At 31.4% G+C, this 17,583-nt stretch overlaps 3 protein-coding genes across 3 annotated transcripts; 2 read left to right on the top strand and 1 right to left on the bottom strand.

Moving 5' to 3' along the window:
- The first annotated feature begins 789 nt into the window (after positions 1-789).
- On the top strand, positions 790-4,591 carry LOC112776542 (protein LPA3). The gene is made up of 12 exons (XM_025820741.2): positions 790-1,220; positions 1,639-1,669; positions 2,139-2,231; positions 2,351-2,413; positions 2,521-2,632; positions 2,779-2,864; positions 3,252-3,310; positions 3,404-3,506; positions 3,590-3,650; positions 3,725-3,807; positions 3,883-3,963; positions 4,281-4,591. The coding sequence occupies exons 1-12, from the start codon at positions 862-864 to the stop codon at positions 4,338-4,340; spliced, it is 1,191 nt and encodes a 396-aa protein (XP_025676526.1). The 5' UTR covers positions 790-861; the 3' UTR covers positions 4,341-4,591.
- On the bottom strand, positions 4,379-12,387 carry LOC112776543 (putative cyclic nucleotide-gated ion channel 7). The gene is made up of 8 exons (XM_025820742.2): positions 10,455-12,387; positions 9,920-10,074; positions 8,521-9,100; positions 8,190-8,402; positions 7,464-7,765; positions 6,938-7,049; positions 5,956-6,192; positions 4,379-5,833 (listed from the first exon to the last, which is right to left on the bottom strand). Exons 2-8 carry the CDS (start codon positions 9,976-9,978, stop codon positions 5,117-5,119), a joined length of 2,220 nt encoding a protein of 739 aa, XP_025676527.1. The 5' UTR covers positions 9,979-10,074; positions 10,455-12,387; the 3' UTR covers positions 4,379-5,116.
- LOC112779649 (probable fucosyltransferase 8) lies at positions 12,199-16,532 on the top strand. The gene is made up of 5 exons (XM_025823985.2): positions 12,199-12,516; positions 13,113-13,436; positions 13,986-14,046; positions 14,742-15,649; positions 15,754-16,532. The coding sequence occupies exons 2-5, from the start codon at positions 13,134-13,136 to the stop codon at positions 16,366-16,368; spliced, it is 1,887 nt and encodes a 628-aa protein (XP_025679770.1). The 5' UTR covers positions 12,199-12,516; positions 13,113-13,133; the 3' UTR covers positions 16,369-16,532.
- The last annotated feature ends 1,051 nt before the right edge of the window (positions 16,533-17,583 follow it).

The following is a 17,583-nucleotide window of genomic DNA, read 5'->3' as shown; positions in this document are numbered from 1 at the left end:
TAGAAACAAGACTAATAAAGGCTCGATCAGGGTTGTGGACATTGGAGATCATAATAGTTTCAAAATAAGCGATTTACCATTAACAGCCATCAGAGTGGCGCAGCGGAAGCGTGGTGGGCCCATAACCCACAGGTCCCTGGATCGAAACCAGGCTCTGATATTGAAAAGAGAAGTTTCTCCTACTTAGCAGAGTTTTTGGGCTCAGGTCCCATTTTTACACCAAATAAAAAGGAGGCAACATATATGGCCCAACAATTTTTATATGACTTTTTAAAAAAACATATTGCGCCATGACAAAAAACATTTAAGATATTACGGAAATAAAATAAAAAATTACAGTATTCCAAAAAAATAATAAAATAATTACAAAATTAAGTCTCTTAAGGAAAACTATGCATACTTATTTAAATAATTATTTTTTAACCTAATAATTTACACATCTAAGTATAGTTATAATTGCATATTCTTACAACTTCAATAATTATGTATAATATAAAGTAATTATATACTATTAATCAACAAAAAATAGAAAATATGAATAAATAAATAAAGTAAACAATTATTATAATGAAGAACTATTTAGCATTAAAAATAAATTTAAATTAATAGAATAATTTATTTATTTAAATAAATATTAAAATTTTAAATCATATATAATAATTTATTAACCAATAATAAATTCTTCAATATAGCTGACAAATTAATCTTTGTTTGACCAAATTGGAAAAACAGTAGAAGAAGGAAAAAAAAAAAAAAACTATTTAGCATAATGGATATTTTTTTTGGCTTGTATTTTTTAATATTTAACATTTAATATTGGTATCCATAATAATCCATACGTAATTGGGGTGTTGTGTGACAATGCTTCTTCTCTGCGCTTCTTCCATCTCTTCTCCACCTCACAAACTCTTCACTCCTCTCTTCTCTTCTTCTTCTTCTTCTTCTTCTTCTTCATCTTCATCTTCTTCTTCTTCTTCAACCTCACATTCTCTCAGAAACCCCTTATTCCCATTCAAGCTCACTACTTCCACCACCACCAGAATCCAAAGCCTTGCTAAGGAAGAAGCTTCATCTTCATCTTCATCAGAATTAGGTTATGATCCAAAGGCAGGTGTTTCCGTTTACAAGCCCAAATCATACGAAGTTCTCGTCACTGATGCAGCCAATTCCCTCGCTTTTGCTCTCCAAGACGCCAAAATTCGCCTCGAGATCGATTTCCCGTACATCTCTTTTTGCATTTCTTTTTTCACAATTTCTAAAAAGCTTCAACTTTGAATAAAAGCTAGAAACTTTGTTGTAATTTGTAACTTATAATAGTCTTCGTCCATGCATAGTGATACTTTGTCTTTAAGATAGTCGTTTTTATTTATTGTTCAAGTAAAGCTTATTATTGATTTTTCAATGGTTAATGCAATGCTTTACATGGTTTCTATGTTCCTGTGTGACAGTTAGCATCATATTGCTATTTTGGAAATGGTTTAGTTTCTTGTTTGGACACTAGATACTATTATTATCTTCTTTTCCTATGTTGTTAACCTATAACTCTTCAGGATTCCAATTAACAATTGAGCTTTTAGGTGTGGCTTTTATTGCTGTAATTCTCTTCCTGACTTTTGTTCCCTTGGGTTGTGTATGCAGGCCCTTGCCCAGCAACATAAGTTCTTATAAGGTACTATTCTTTGCTATCATGAAACAAATGTTATGAAGTGACTAATGTTTGTCAGTTTTGGCCCTTCATTATATGTAGCTGCAACTTTTCCATTGTAGTGCTATTAATGATAGTTGAGAGTGCCTTAACTTGTCAACTTTTACTTCTTCTTCATTAGTACTTAGCTTCAGATTCTTAGATGCACTTGCGGATATTGTCACAATCAATAACATAACATTTTAAGATATGGCGCACGGCTAACTTGAATTCTGATCTAAAATGACATTTATTTCTTATTGGTTGTGAGCACAGTTCATGTGTGTCGACATATAAGTCCGTTTAGTTGATTTTCATGTCTATGCTTTATGTTAGGCTAACATCAATTTCATGCTTCAAGAGACATTGTTCTAATTCACGGTTACTTGACCTTTGTGAGGCATGCGTCTCAAAACATTGCACATAATTGTCTCAAATTCCTAAATATTTCAAGGGATCTTCAGATGAGTTCATTGATGCCAACATTCAACTCGCATTGGCTGTTGTGAAAAAGCTCCAGGAGAAACAGGAGACCCGAGCTTGCTTAGTAAGAAGACGCATTATTTTCGTCCCATCCTTACTTAGAAGAAATATTTATTCTCGTGAATAAATTTTTACCTTCTGTTTTTCTGGAGAAGATCTTATGATATATGTTCCCGATTGTAGGTCTTCCCTGATAAGCCAGAAAAGCGCAGAGCCTCCGAGTTGTTCAAATCAGCTCTGGATTCGGTAATGAAAATACACTTATTATGATTTTTTCCCCATCTTTCTAATGGATTTATCTTATTTTCCTGCATCTTTCTTATTTTGAAGTGTCATTTTTGTTGTGAATTCAGATTGATGGCATTACCATTGGTTCCTTAGATGATGTCCCTGCTGGACCTATGACTTCATTTTTCCGGTCCGTTAGGAACACCCTTGATTTTGATTTTGAAGATGAAAATGAAGGTTTGTTCTTTGGGGAAAATGGCACTAGGATATTGTACTAAGTTAATAACTTTTTCCAAATTATCATGTTCGAAACTTAGGGATGAGAATATATCAAAAATTCAAAATTAATAATAATGCACGATGACTTGATACTTGAATTGCAGATAGATGGAAGTCTAATGAGCCTCCATCACTCTACATATTCCTTAACTGCAGTACGCGTGAACTTGCAAATATAGAGAAGTATGTGGTATGGTGTCTCTGCCATTTGGAATGTTTCTTGAACCTCTTTTCACTTTTAATATTTGATGTGCTTATGAAATTTCGCTATTCTTTATTTGCATTGGGTTGTTGTTGGCTTATCCATTCAGAAAATATTTAGTTTTTTTCTTTGGTGATAATATGCAATGGAATATAAAGCTTGAATCCTTTCATTTGATTTTGGGACAGCATGTATCACTCTTTTTTGTATACTATTTTCTTCCAAATCTAGATTTTGATGGCCTTTGTTGGCTGTATAAGCAATTCTTAAATTCTTAATTATTAGCTATTGATCAGGTTATATTTCTGACTCGTTTCATGTAGGTGGTAGTTACTTTAATGTATTTTATATATTGTTACCTCTTGAATTTTGCAGGAAAAATTTGCCGTGTCTACACCAACACTTCTATTTAATCTTGAACTAGACACACTACGGTATATTCTCTTTATATATACATACATGTTGCTGTGCCTAAATCCATAGTTTTAATATAATTATTTTTGACAGAGTTAGTATTGAATTTACAGTGCCGATTTAGGCCTTTTGGGCTTCCCTCCCAAAGATTTGCATTACCGTTTCCTTTCACAATTTACTCCGGTATTCTACATTAGAATCAGAGAGTATTCAAAGGTGCCTCTTCTTTATTGAATTGTTTTTACCTGATCATTTTCTCAAATAATTGGTATTGATTGTTTTCTTTTTATGTTTTTAAGACAGTTGCAATAGCACCTTATATTGTCAATTACAGTGGAGCAGTGTTCCGCCAGTATCCAGGTATGGCTATATGGTATTTTGATCTTAGTATATAACCAGTGCACTAAATTGTTACTTAATAGTTTGTTGTTCAGGTCCTTGGCAGGTGATGCTTAAGCAAGCAGATGGTTCTTACGCTTGCATAGCAGAAAGCGCAATCCGCTTCACCCTTGGTGAAGTAAATACACCATCTTTAACTCTTTTCACTTTTTAAACTGTAAACACTTTGATATTAACTTTTAAACTGATGTAGGCCAAAGAAGAGTTGTTGAGAGTCTTGGGACTTCAAGAAGAGGAGGGAAGCTCTCTAGAATTTCTTCGAAGAGGCTACAAGGTGTTCTATTTTGTTAGTTTATCAGTCTATGTTTTTGTTTATGCTTGTTGCTTGTTTGTTGGCGCGTCTCTTATTCACATATAAGGGTGCTTTTATTCAACTTATTTTGCCAAAATACTGTATAAGAAAGCCAGGTTTCACATATTTGGATAAATTTTAGAAATAATCAGGATTTTGCGAGTTTTAAGCTTTTTTTTTTTTTGTTGGAGCTGAAGATAGTAGCATATAAGAAAAATCAACTTTTAGTTTTTTCAATTATAAAGAAACTTTTGTCAAACATGCCTGAAATCTTTTACCTGCCTCATTTGATATTGCAGGCAAGCACATGGTGGGAAGAAGATTTTGATTTGGAAGCATCTTCTGCATGGAGGAGCTGATCACTACACTGTAAAACTACTATAAGAGATTCTCTCTGTTTTTTTTTTTTTTTTTTAATTTTAATGTAAGTTTTATGTAATATTCCCAATTTTCTGTTCAGTTTGAAACCAATGTGACCCATTTGTGGCATTTATAGTTGAATTGTTGCAAACAAATATCAGATGGAATTTCCAAACCCAATTGTAACAAATCAAATTGTGGGAATCCACCAAAGTATACCAGCAATTAGATTGATAAAAGGTTAAAGAAACCCATCATATCCCTGAAAAGACCATTAATCTCTCTATCTTGCGGAATTGATTTGGATCCTCTCATACTTAGAATAAAAAAATTTGCTCTAACCAGATATGTTTGCTTCAAACATGAGAGGATTTAACTTCATGGAATCTTGTTGCATTTATTGTCTGTGTAATCCCATAGTTTGATTTGCTAACATGCATAACAAATAGATGACGATTAGAAATGTACTTGTATTTATTCAATCTGCACAAGCAACACTATAGTCTTCATTTCTTGTGACTATTACCATTTAAAGTTTTTATCTTTTGTTTATAATTATGACAAGAGTTTGATATTGCCATATTGGTTGTAAGGTTTCTCCTCTGATATACTAGGAAGCCTAATCATATATTGGTGCAGATTTTTTGCCAAAATTTCACATGCCAGACTTTGTTAAACTAACATGTTTACAGCACTTTACAAATGCAAGAAGTCTTGCACTGAGAGACTGCAATTGGTCCCCATTTTCTACAAACAGAAAAGAAAAAGATAGAGGTCACTTTGGACCATAATGACTGAAGTCAGGTTCAGACGGTTTTTGAATTCTTCCTAGACTAGTGGAACTACCTGCTTCACGAAGCCTATGACCGTGAAGTACATTCGCGGCAAAGCGTGAAGCATACATGGTTGTGGCAAAGCTAGATGAACTTGAGGAACGTTTAACCAAGGCCTTTGCAGAATCACCACCACTGTCATCAGAATCATAATAATACTCTTCCTCCTGCCTTCTTTGCATGGTGTGTTTCCTCCTCATATACCTCCTCCACGCGGCTTGAATGTAGATAGCGGCCCATGTCCTCCATTGCTGTGAGTAGAATCTGAAGGTATGCTGAACCTGCCTACTATGAATGTATCTAAACTGCGAAGCGACAAACTTAAGCTCCTCAGCTTCCAATGCGAATGCCTCGACCTCATTTATGGCCTTCACTGTCCTAGTAGATGATGGCAAGTTTGCTGCAGCTTTTGGATCTAGTGCCCATGTTAGTAGCTCCTCACCACAGAAGTCTCCTTCTTTGAGAAGCCCTCTGTTAAAGAATCCACTCCTTCCACCATCTGTGGTGACACTCTCTAGGCGTCCACGGATGATGAAGAGCATCTCGTTGACAGGGTCTCCTTCCCTAACTATGTCAGTGCCCTCTGTATACAGAGTAGGTTTCAGTCGCTCGCATATAGCATCGAGCAGGCGTTCCTCCATGTTAGCAAAGAGAGGAACCTGAATATACATATTTCCCATGCATAGGAAGACCAATGAGAAAATGAAGATAAATTCTTAGATTCTGAATTATTTATAACATAACATCTCAGAAAGCACAAGTTAGTATTCTTAAGACTCACCCTTTTAACCAGATTCAAACAAAGATGCCGTTTGATGTCTCTCCTTAAATCTTTTGGAAGGCTCTTCATCAAGCTCTCTTCGTCCACGCCTCGGGTATTCAGCCACTTGTATTGATCATAGCGTCTGACTCTTTCCCTTAGTTCTGGAGGAAGCGAGCGATGATGCATCCATAGCTCGGAGTCACGTCTTTGGATCCTCATTTCGTCAAGATGAACCGACATTGAGTCAAGGTATGTCTGTTCATTTCCACGATGACACAAAGATTAGAACTTGGCATGCAAATTTTTTAAAGTACGTTTGGTTTTATGAGATGAACATGAAGTGTTTTAGTGTCCTAAAGCATAAAGATGTTTTGATTCATCTATTGAACATTTCAAAAGATCATCTGCTAACAGTTTAAGTTAAGCAAATAAACACGAACTGCTGCTCCAGTCATTTCACATGGAAGAGAAACATAGAATGATAGAATGAGGTTTGTGGTTATTGTGAGTGATATGGATGAACTAAGATGAAGTACCTGAGTCCAAGGGTGGTTATGATGAAAACCATAGTGAACTATTTTCTAGGGAACAAAAAAAGTGCATGGAATTGAAACTCCTCCAATTTGAATTAGACACCAAGTATATATAGAATCTTAAATCATATAAAAAACTTGAAACTAATACCGAAGTTTGTAGAGACCATGTAACAGTTACTAAACCCAACTCTGCCTATGTTATATAGTCGGTCCCAATCCCAAGCTTGGATAAAAGAGGAGGATTGTGCTAGGCCTTTGACAGCTAACATAAAACTTTGTCGAATTTTCATGACATAATACAAATGTCTTGACATATCAAGTCAAACAAAGGAGTAAAAACAAGAGTAGATCAAACTTAAGCCATGTATCATTTCCAAGGAAAACTAGTTTTATGTCTCACAAATTTGCAGATCAATAAGCATCCTCAATAAATTGAATATCAATAGTGCTTGCTGTTTGTTCACCTGCATGTTTCCAATCAGAAGTGCGAAAAGGATGAGACCCATAACAGCTATTGCTATGGAAAACCACACCTCTTTACTGTAGGTGCTGGTTGAAAGCCCTTGGCCAATTGTACTGTCAAACACAAAACAGAAGGAAGCTCAAGCTTGTTAAAAATTTGCCAATGCATATTTAAATTGCAATGATTTTCTCCAATGTTAAATTATATTACATATGACATTCCCTTGATTTGTTATGCCTATATGGATATCCCTTAGGTTACTTATTTTAACTTTACAGGGGAGTCCCTACTGAGATTTGGAAAATCTTTAAGATAATACAATTGTAAGTGCATATTTATCCACCATTATTTATTACATTTGACCTTACACTAAGATAACAAGATCATAGGTTCAAACCACAGAGTTAGCCACTAATGCAGGACAATTTGTGCCAAGATGGCGCATATATATACTATCTAAATTTTCTGAATTCGTCATTGCCTACTGCTTTTGCTAGTTATATAGTGTAGGCAGTGCAACAATTTACCTCAGATTTTGAAGGCCCCACCATAAACAGTAACAGAACTTAGGAAAGACTTCAACAGAAGCAACAATACCACTCTTGATTGCTTGAGCAAAGATTCCATAATTGAACTCACCATCAACAAAGCACTTCTTTACAAGAACTTCCTCACTGACATTTTTCCAAGCATCAAACCCTGGGATGTGCTTATTGGTACTTCCACAGTACAAGAAATGACTGTTACATCTATTATCTTCAAGACAAACATTGTTCCAACATGTGTCATTGCGTTCTATGGCAAGTAAGTACCAAACGGAGCCAGTTATCTGGAACAAAGTAGAAGAATGTTCTTAGTAAAACTTTTTACACTGTCAGTTTACGACGTATCAGTCATTATGCCTCTGTTTTTAGTTTATAAAATCCTAAACCTTTTTTTTTCTCATAAACAGTTGAAATGTTGCACTTTTGAGTTGAATCCTTGGATTTATGGATGGATTTAGTATGAAAGGACTAATTCGTCACCATTTTTTGAATGGTGAGAGATGAATTCATCATTTTCAAATATTGGACGACTTTGTCCTCTATATGGTGACAAATTCTTGATTTAGTAGGCTAGTAGAGATTAGTGGTGATACTTTTGGTGATTCTTGCTATAAACAAGACATCTCTAATTAATTAAAAGTACATATGATGATTAAATGAGGACCCTAAAGAATAATAAGAAGGTTCAATCATGCAACATGCACTTACATGACTAGCTAGCATAAACCAAATCAAATAGTAAATGGCTCCAAGCAGTGCATTTTCTGCAAAAACACCAGCTGTCTTTTTAACTTCCGATGCTAATGGAAGAAACCTTAGAAATCTTGGAAAATATTGCAGGATCACAGTTCTCAACAGTGCTGTTTTTGTACTCAATACCTCTGAATGTCTTGTTTTGTATAGATATTTCCACACTATAATCTGCATTAGAAACATGTAGAAAATGAACCATATCTAACTAAAATCATCATCAACTTGTATTGAAGTTAGAAGTTTTGTTCAGTAGCCCTTGACAATTCAAAAGGCATGGTTTTCAAACCTGTGGCACAGGAAACACAGACATGAAGTCGATAACGAAATATCGCTGTAAATATCTACTGGCAATCTTTGCAGGATCTATGACAAGTTCACCTCTTCCAAACACACGAGATGAAGGCGCGATATAAGCAGTTCGGAACTGAAAGCTTATGCGCAGGAGATAGATAAAATCCAACACAGTCCTCAGTGCTGCTGTAAAATTCGCCAGCGTGCTATCTATGGCGAGGCAGAATGACTTGACGTTGAAGTAAGGGAGATAGAAGAAGAAAGGGTCAACAGCTACTGAAAAAATGCAGAGGATCTCAAAGAACTTGTTCCAATGGAGAAGGTGCTTGTCTTGAGGATCAAACACTTTCTTCTCTGAAACTTTGAGATCTTCAGGGAACACTGCCCAAGTAGTTACACCAGTTTTCAGTGACCTTCCAAATGTTCTGAGTCCTGCTGATCCTTTCTTCACTCCTAGCCTAAAGGATTGCGACGGATTCTTCCTTGCGCGGCCACCAACATGGAAGATCGATCTTAGCCTATCCATCAAACTCGGTCTGCCTGAGAATGACATGTTAGAATCAAGATCATCCAACCTGCATTATACACTCTATGTTAGCTTCATTATTGGCCTTTGAGTGAATTCGTCACAATGACATAGAGATACTAACAAGAGACACAATTTATTTTTTATTTTTTCTTTCATTATTTCTATCAAATTTTCATAATTATAGGAAAAAATAAAGTAAATTAAACTTTCATAAATTTATTCTAGTTTATCACTAAACAAAATATAAGAACACTAATTTTTGTGTCTTGTTCTTAATGTTCTGTTTTCAAAATCAAACGCATTCTAAGAGACTATTTTGTATCACCTTTTTTAGGACCAAAATGGTAGCCTACTCTTAATATTTACCTTGTTTCATAACCATGATAATCATGAAACTTTTATGTATGTAAGTAATAAGTAACACTTGTGATAGGAATGACTCAGAGATACTAACAAGAGAAACAACATATTTTTTTTTCTTTCATTATTTCTATCAAATTTTCATAATTATAGTTTTCTTCCAAAATTTTTTGTACGGAAAAAATAAAGTAAATTAAACTTTCATAATTTATTTTATTTTATCACCAAATAAGATATAACACTAATTTTTGTATTTTTATCTTTTGTGTCTTGTTCTTAATGTCTTGTTCTCAGAATCAAATGCAGTCTAAGAGACTATTTTGTATCACTTTTTTTAGGACCAAAATGGTAGTCTGTTCTCAATATTTACCTTGTTTCATAACCATGATAATCATGAAACTTTTATGTATGTAAGTTCATGAAACTTTTATGTATGTAAGTAATAAGTAACACTTGTGAACATTTGAAGCAATTGTGTCTTTATTTTGTATAAGAATTTGTGTACCTTACAAACTTCTCCCTCTGGCCTCCAATATACTGTGACTTGTAACCAGTGTCAAACATTTTGAGGAAATTACATAGATACCCCGCCAGGAATTGGTGATCTTCCTAGCAGTTTCCTGTCTTGTTATTATACCAGGAAGTTTAGTATCCCATTTCCTGCAATGGAGAGAGAAAGAGAAAAAAAAAAAAAAGCCAAACCTGTTGGAAAAACTTTTTTATTTAATTCAAAGAAAAATTAATTATGAAAAAAAAAAGGGTGACAAATGATCCTTAGGAAACAATGTAATTGCTTATTCATCCAAGGCTTGAAACCTATCTAATGTTCATTGGTTTGTGTTCTTATTGATTTGATCATCATAATGCTAATTTCTAAGAATGATTGTTTAATTTTATTTTATTTTTTCCCTTCAAAGATCCCTAATTTCTATGTTCATATTAAAGGAGAGGTATATACATAATCATGTAAATGCAATGTTGAAATGCACAATTGAAACAACATTAAATTAGGAAGGTTAAAAAAATAGAGGAAGACTTACTGATGAGAATTTTTAAGGCTTTGATTTGAAGAATAAAGAGAGCAATAACATAAGATGCAGATTGATGAATAAAGAGAGAATGTTTTTGTTTGTGCTGATAAAGAAATTGGAATTAAGGTGGTCTGGTTTGGTTTTTGGAGTAGATCTAGGTAGTTTAGACCGTTATGGTAGTTAGGATTATTGTCCCTGCAATGTATGCATGCCATCACAACCTTCACACGTGCTATACTGTTTATTTATTTTTCAGATATCACTCAAGTCTTCTTGCTATTTTTCTCATGATATCACAATTGTCTTTCTTTAGTTCGCAAACTTTATAAACATGACTCATGTTAGTTCTTGGGACAATTTCCGGCACAAAAACGTTAACAAAACCCTGACATGGACAACCAAATGTCATACTGAAACTTGTAAAACGATATCGCTTTGGTTTTAACGCTTAAATAGTCCAAAAACGGCGTCAGAACACGTATTTTAGGAAAAAAGTTTCAATAAATACTACTTAAGATATTTTTTTTAGACTATTAAAATGTCAAAACAAAAATGACGTCATTTTACAGAATCAACGTGATATTTGGTTGTCCACATCAGCGTTTCGTTAACGTTTTTGTATCGAAAATTAGCTTATAGATTAATGTGAGTCACATTCGCAAAGTTTAAAGACTAAATAGAGGCAATTGAAACTTTAAAGACTAAATTAAGACTCGCATATAAGTTGATGGATTAAATTGAATATTATCTCCTCAATTAATCTATGTGTGTGTAAACCTGTTTGTGCAACTTTATTCGGAATTATAAAAATCTACACATATTATTATTTAAAGAAAATATGTATATAATCATACAGAAATTAAAACCATATCCGATCCTGACTTTTATATAATAAATTACTAGTAAAAAAGATCTCCTTAGATCTAGAGACTTCAAAATGTATAGTATATTGCTCATAATTTTATATAAAAAGGTATATTTTTCATAATCAGTTACTATTATTTGTTTGTTATCAATGTATCACATATATTCATGTTGAAATTAAAAATATATTATGAAATTAAAAAGAATGTATAATATCAAGGATCTCGCAAATTAGGAAAGATACTATCACCACCAAAAATTTTCGATGAGACCAAAAAACACGTTGAAAAATTTATAGCCACTAGAGCCTTATCATTTCTGAATGTAATGTTTTTGTTATTTTCTTATCATTGAAATCTCCTTTTTTTTTTAATTGTGTTGATTGATGGTCGGATCTTTTGTATTCATTCTCACATAATCCTATTATATTTTTCTTGAGTAAAATAACAATTATATTTTAAAAAATTTTAATTTTGGACTAATTAAGTAATTAATTTTTTTTAAATCTTAATTAAATTTTTTCCGATAATAAATTATGGACATGTATGTCTTTCTGTCAATAGATGATACGAAACGAAATAAAATTGCTCATTCATTTTGTTATTTACAGTGATGTGTATTCCTTTACTGTCACATGAATATAGAAACAATGTAATTTTGAACAATGATTAATGAAACCTTCTATATTTTTTTAGTTTTCATATAACTTTTATCAACGACTCCTTATTTATCATAAATCCTACCAAAACAGGTAGAGTTTTACTCCAAAAATGGTTGATTATTTTTGTGACGATTTTTCATAAATAGATATGTTATTTTTTTTAAAGACATTATTAGTCCTCTGTTTATTATAAAATAAATATCAATATATTTGTACTCCTTTCACACTATAGATATCAATTAGATTATTTGTATTGATAATATGATATACTTAATAGTCTTGGCATTTTTAGTGAGGATATGATTCTCAATGAACATTTCAAGAAAGTAATTGATACCTTCTTAAAACACACAATCTGAATTGCTTAGCCTCAAATTATGCTAAGCCTATTCAAAGGGGGAAAAAACAAAGAGAAAAAAGTTGAATCTAGAAACTTATGTATTTTAACAAGGTTGTCTCTTATTATACCCCCCCCCCCCCCCCAAAAAAAAAATACTGTCTTTGTGGAGCCTCTGTACAGAACCCCTGAATATTTTCTCCCACAAGGTATTTTTCTTTTCTTTTTCTTTTTTTTTTTTAATTACGATTACTAGGACTAATCTGGTTTGAGGAGTTGACTTTTTTCCCATCTCTTTATTGTTTATTCTTCTGTTCTGTAAATGTTTTTTTGATGGATAATCTTATTGAGAAGCACACTTATGAGCTAGAATCATATAACATATGTGTTTCACTTAGCTTTATAAATATCCTGTAGATAAATTCCTAAGTTTTGAATAATCATAATCATGTTGATATAGCATAATTCATGATATACCCTTTGTTTATTTTTTGAATAAATTCCTTACATAATTCAGAATTGAAATGATACACTCAGATTAAAGCTTCAAGAGTCTAGATTAATTCTATGATGTTCTGTTTATTGGATGATGATGATGATAATAATAATAATAATAAAAATGGTAAGATTATTTTATTTATTAATGAATAATGACATAATTATGATCATATATCTAAAAAAAATGAACCATGCTAAATGTAGTGATTTTATATGATTTTTTTAATTACAAATAGAATAATAATGCTAAATAAAATATATATATTCTTATTGTTCTCACATCTTGATTGATTATTATTTTTGGCAGTAAATATCTAATTTAAGGGCCATGGAAATACTTGATGATGCAATTGACAACATGGGGTTGAGTAACAAAAAAGTTTCAAAGCTTCTACTTGTGCTTTTCATAGTCATCCCTTTGGTTTTCATCACTACTACCTCAATGTGCAAAATCTCAAACAATTTTCTTCCTTTTGAGGGGTTTCAAAAAGTATTATTAGAAGGAAGATATCAGAATGATAATGATAATAATAATAATCATAGCATGGAATTGGAAGGAAGAGGAATAGTCCAAAATATGACACATGAGAACTCAGGAGGAGGAGAAGAAGAAAAGAATAATACTATTGAGGTAAGCAACATTGTAAAGTTGTAATGTCCTTCTTGTTATTTTTTATATATGATTTTAGTTAAAATAAGTTTTAAATTTCTAGCAAATTTATATATTTTTTTGTTTAGTTCTTTGGAATTTTTGTCATATTATTTTAAAATTTAAGATATTTTATTTTGGTCTCTATTATTTCCTAAATATTTATGTATTTCGTTTTATCTTTTATGGGTTAATATTTGCCGGAACAAGTTAATAGTAGGTCTAAAATAAATTAGACAATAAACTAAAAAAAAAAGGAGTTTTAACTAATAAAAAACCTTAATTTTAACCCAATAATTTCAACCCATATTTCTGATATTGCTTTTATTTTTTGATAAAATTTTAGATAAAAAAAATTACTATTGACAAAAATAATCATCTAAAAAACGAAATTGGTTGAATAAATTGTGTGTGAATCAAAATCAAATTCTCTAAAATTACTAAATTAGGAATTTTGATGATATTTTTTTTATTTTTAACATGTAATTCATTCTAAAGTCTAATCTAAACTTAATTAATGACTAAATTAAGGTATCTCAAGGGAAAGTTCAGAATAATTGCACTGCTTCACAAGGAACAGTAACAGATGGAGGTTAGTTATATGTTTCTTTTTTTTTTTTCTTTTTTTTTTTTAATTTAAGTTTTTTCATTTTTATTAACCTTTAAGTTTTCATTCATTATTATATATTGTTTTCTTATGAGGTATGATTATGAAGTACATAAAATTTTGTTAAAACTATACTACAGATTAGATAAGGCACAAATTTAAAAATTGAGAAATAATTTATGATTTAAGATTTATAATAAGTGTTCTTATTTGATATTCACAGTAAATAAATGGAATAGTAATAACTTAATTATAAAAATTAAAGTACCAAACTAAGTTGTACATGAATTTTAGAATAAACTCTTTTTTTTTTTTTAACTCTAATTTATAGACTTGTAATGGCATTTTATCTCTAAGACAAAACAAATAGATAAAGAAAAAGACAAAAATATTAAAATTTTCTATCTCTATTTATATTTTAACAATTAAATAATTTTTATTTTGCTATATTTATATTTTTGTCTAAAAATTAAGACTCATTCTTAATTTTTTTTATTAAATAAAAAATATTACACTCGTTATTAATTAAACAAATTTTAATTCTTTATTTTAAATTAAAACTCATAATTTATTATTTTATTCATTACTTCTAATAATAAATCATTTTTAAGAAGTGTTACAAATAATGTCTAAATACTTCTTATACTTATACATGATACTATTGTTCTCTAATTTTTCAGGGCCAAAAAATAACACACAAAAACTTTCAACAAATGATTCAAAAAATTCAACCACACATGACAAATTTCTTGATGGACTTTTACCTTCTGGATTTGATGAATCAACATGCCTAAGCAGGTATCAATCCCATTTATACCGCAAACCTTCTAATCACAAGCCATCTCCATATTTGATATCTAAACTCAGAAACTATGAAGAATTTCACAAAAGATGTGGACCAAACTCTAGAGCTTATAAAATAGCCATGCAAAAAATAACAACCCCAAGTTCTAAAACACATCATCATTATCATCATCACAATGATAATGTTGATGCTGCAAAGTGCAAATATCTTGTATGGACACCTGTAAATGGACTGGGAAATCGAATGATTAGCATCGCCGCCGCCTTCCTCTTCGCCGTCCTCACAGACAGAGTTCTGTTAGTAAGATTTGAAGCAGACATGCATGGCCTATTCTGTGAACCATTTCATGGGTCAACTTGGATTTTGCCTATGAATTCACCCTTTTGGAACCATGAGAATGTTGAGACATATCAAAGTATAGTGTTAGCTAAGGTGGACAAAGCTAGAAACTTGACATTGGATCAATTGTTATTGCCTTCTGTTCTGTTTATTAATCTACAACATACAAAAGAAGATCCTGAAATGTTTTTTCATTGTGATCATAATCAAGAAGCTCTCAAGAAAGTTAATGTCTTGATTGTTCAATCAGATCAGTACTTTGTGCCTTCTCTGTTCATGACTCCATCTTTTAGTCATGATATGAACAAGATGTTCCCGGAAAAGGATGCCGTTTTCCACCACGTCGGCCGGTACCTTTTCCACCCTTCGAATGAAGCGTGGGGACAAATTAGTAAATTCTATGATACATACTTGGCGAAAGCAGACGAGAGGATTGGACTGCAGGTAAGCAGTGACGGATTTAAAAAATTTTGTTATTAAAAGTATAAAAAAAAAAAACTTTTTAAGACTATAAAAATATTTACGTGTTGTTGATAAAATATTTGTAGATAAGAGTGTTTAGACCCACTTTCACTCCTCAACAAGCAGTTATGGACTTGCTTTTAAGCTGTGCTACAAGTAATAAGATACTTCCAGAAGTCGATACGCAAAATCCGGCCGGCACGACGGCTTCAAAAGTGGGGAGAAACAACCATACTCTAAAGGCTGTTGTTGTGGCATCTTTGTATCCAGAATATGGTGAAAATTTGAGAAGTATGTACCTTAAAGGACCAACTATTACCGGAGAAGTAATAAGAGTTTATCAACCAAGTCATGAAGAAAAGCAAAAGTTTAAAGATAATGTGCATAACATAAAGGCATTGGTGGATATGTATCTACTAAGTTTATGTGATGTGTTGGTGACTTCTTCATTGTCTACTTTTGGGTATGTGGCTCAAGGTTTTGGGGGTTTGAAGCCTTGGTTACTTTATGGGCTGGTAAGTAATGAAACACATTTTCCACCTTGTCTTAGGGACTTGTCACCTGAGCCTTGTTACCATTTTCCACCTCAACATCAGTGTAATGGGAACTCCAAAGAACATTTTGCTGCTTCTTTCCCACATATGTTTGAATGCAAGGATTATTACCGTGGAGTGAAGTTGGGTGATGGTGTAGTTCATTAATTTTTAATTTCTTATCTAGGTTTTAGTTTCATTTTGTTTTCTTCTTTTGTACTATTGTAGGTGTATATTCATTTACTTTTTTTTTGTTCAATTGAGAATTGTACATTTTATATATTTTAATTTTTAAGTTTGGTTTAAGAATTATAAACCAATAATCTTATGCTGTGTTTGTTTCTGAGAAATGGACAAGACAAGACATTGAAAACAAGACACAAAAGATAGAAATACAAAATTTTGTGTTCTTGTATTTTATTTGGTGATAAACTAGAACAAATTATAAAAATACAATTTATTTTTATTTTTTGTTTCATTTAATAAATTTGAGAAGAAAAATATAATAATAAAAAAATATAATTATAAAAAATTAACAAGAATAATGAAAGAAAAAAAAAAGTTGTGTTCTTTGTTAGTATTTTTGTGTCCTTCCTATCAGAATGGACACAAAATACACTACTTCAGTGTCCTCAGACATAATGTCTCTATCCATGTCTTATCTGTCAAACACAATTTTGTATTTTAATGTTCTGTCCCTAAAAACAAACGCACTCTTAAGTTAAAAGTTAAGTTACGATGTCTAGTTAATTTTGTGATTATTATTTAATCGGTTGACAATTAGAATTTTCTAAAGAGCTCAGGTATTCATTGGCATAGAATAATTAAAGGTGGAAACTTATATATAGAAAATTTTAGTAAAGTTAATAACTAACAGTTTGAAAATTTAGTTAAATCAATCAAATTATTTAGGGAGTCACTCAGATAATAATGTTTAAAATGTATTTTTTTAAAATATTTTTTAATGATTAAAATTTAATACATATAATCAATTAAATCGTATTATTTTTATTAAAATTAGGCCAGTCAAATTAATTTGACCGAAAAATAGTGAATCAAGTCTTGAACTGGTCTAAATTAATATTATTTTTTATAGAAAATGACTAAAATACTCTTATTATTATTATTATTATTATTATTATTATTATTATTATTATTATATATTAAAAATCTTAAATTCTAGTCCTTTACTTCTCTACCGTCATAGGGTTAAGATTTAGAGATTTCAAAATTAATATATATATATATATATATATATATATATATATATATATATATATATATATATTAGTTATTTTTTATAATAAGAGTATTGTAGTAATTTTTATAAAAAATAATATTAATTTTGACCGGTTAAAGATTTGATTTATTATTTTTTCGGTC

The sequence above is a fragment of the Arachis hypogaea genome, chromosome 19 (assembly GCF_003086295.3).
Source record: "Arachis hypogaea cultivar Tifrunner chromosome 19, arahy.Tifrunner.gnm2.J5K5, whole genome shotgun sequence".
NCBI lineage: Eukaryota > Viridiplantae > Streptophyta > Magnoliopsida > Fabales > Fabaceae > Arachis > Arachis hypogaea.
This window is presented reverse-complemented; position numbering and strand designations above follow the sequence as displayed.

Coding starts and splice junctions, on each gene's coding strand:
- LOC112776543 (XM_025820742.2), bottom strand. CDS start 9,978: ATGTTTGACACTGGTTACAAGTCACAGTATATTGGAGGCCAGAGGGAG. Junction 9,101..9,919: donor CAGAGGGAGAAGTTTGTAAG/GTACACAAATTC, acceptor TGTATAATGCAG/GTTGGATGATCTTGATTCTA. Junction 8,403..8,520: donor CTGTGTTTCCTGTGCCACAG/GTTTGAAAACCA, acceptor TTTCTAATGCAG/ATTATAGTGTGGAAATATCT.
- LOC112779649 (XM_025823985.2), top strand. CDS start 13,134: ATGGAAATACTTGATGATGCAATTGACAACATGGGGTTGAGTAACAAA. Junction 13,437..13,985: donor AAAAGAATAATACTATTGAG/GTAAGCAACATT, acceptor GACTAAATTAAG/GTATCTCAAGGGAAAGTTCA. Junction 14,047..14,741: donor AGGAACAGTAACAGATGGAG/GTTAGTTATATG, acceptor CTAATTTTTCAG/GGCCAAAAAATAACACACAA.
- LOC112776542 (XM_025820741.2), top strand. CDS start 862: ATGCTTCTTCTCTGCGCTTCTTCCATCTCTTCTCCACCTCACAAACTC. Junction 1,670..2,138: donor GCAACATAAGTTCTTATAAG/GTACTATTCTTT, acceptor AAATATTTCAAG/GGATCTTCAGATGAGTTCAT. Junction 2,865..3,251: donor CAAATATAGAGAAGTATGTG/GTATGGTGTCTC, acceptor TGAATTTTGCAG/GAAAAATTTGCCGTGTCTAC.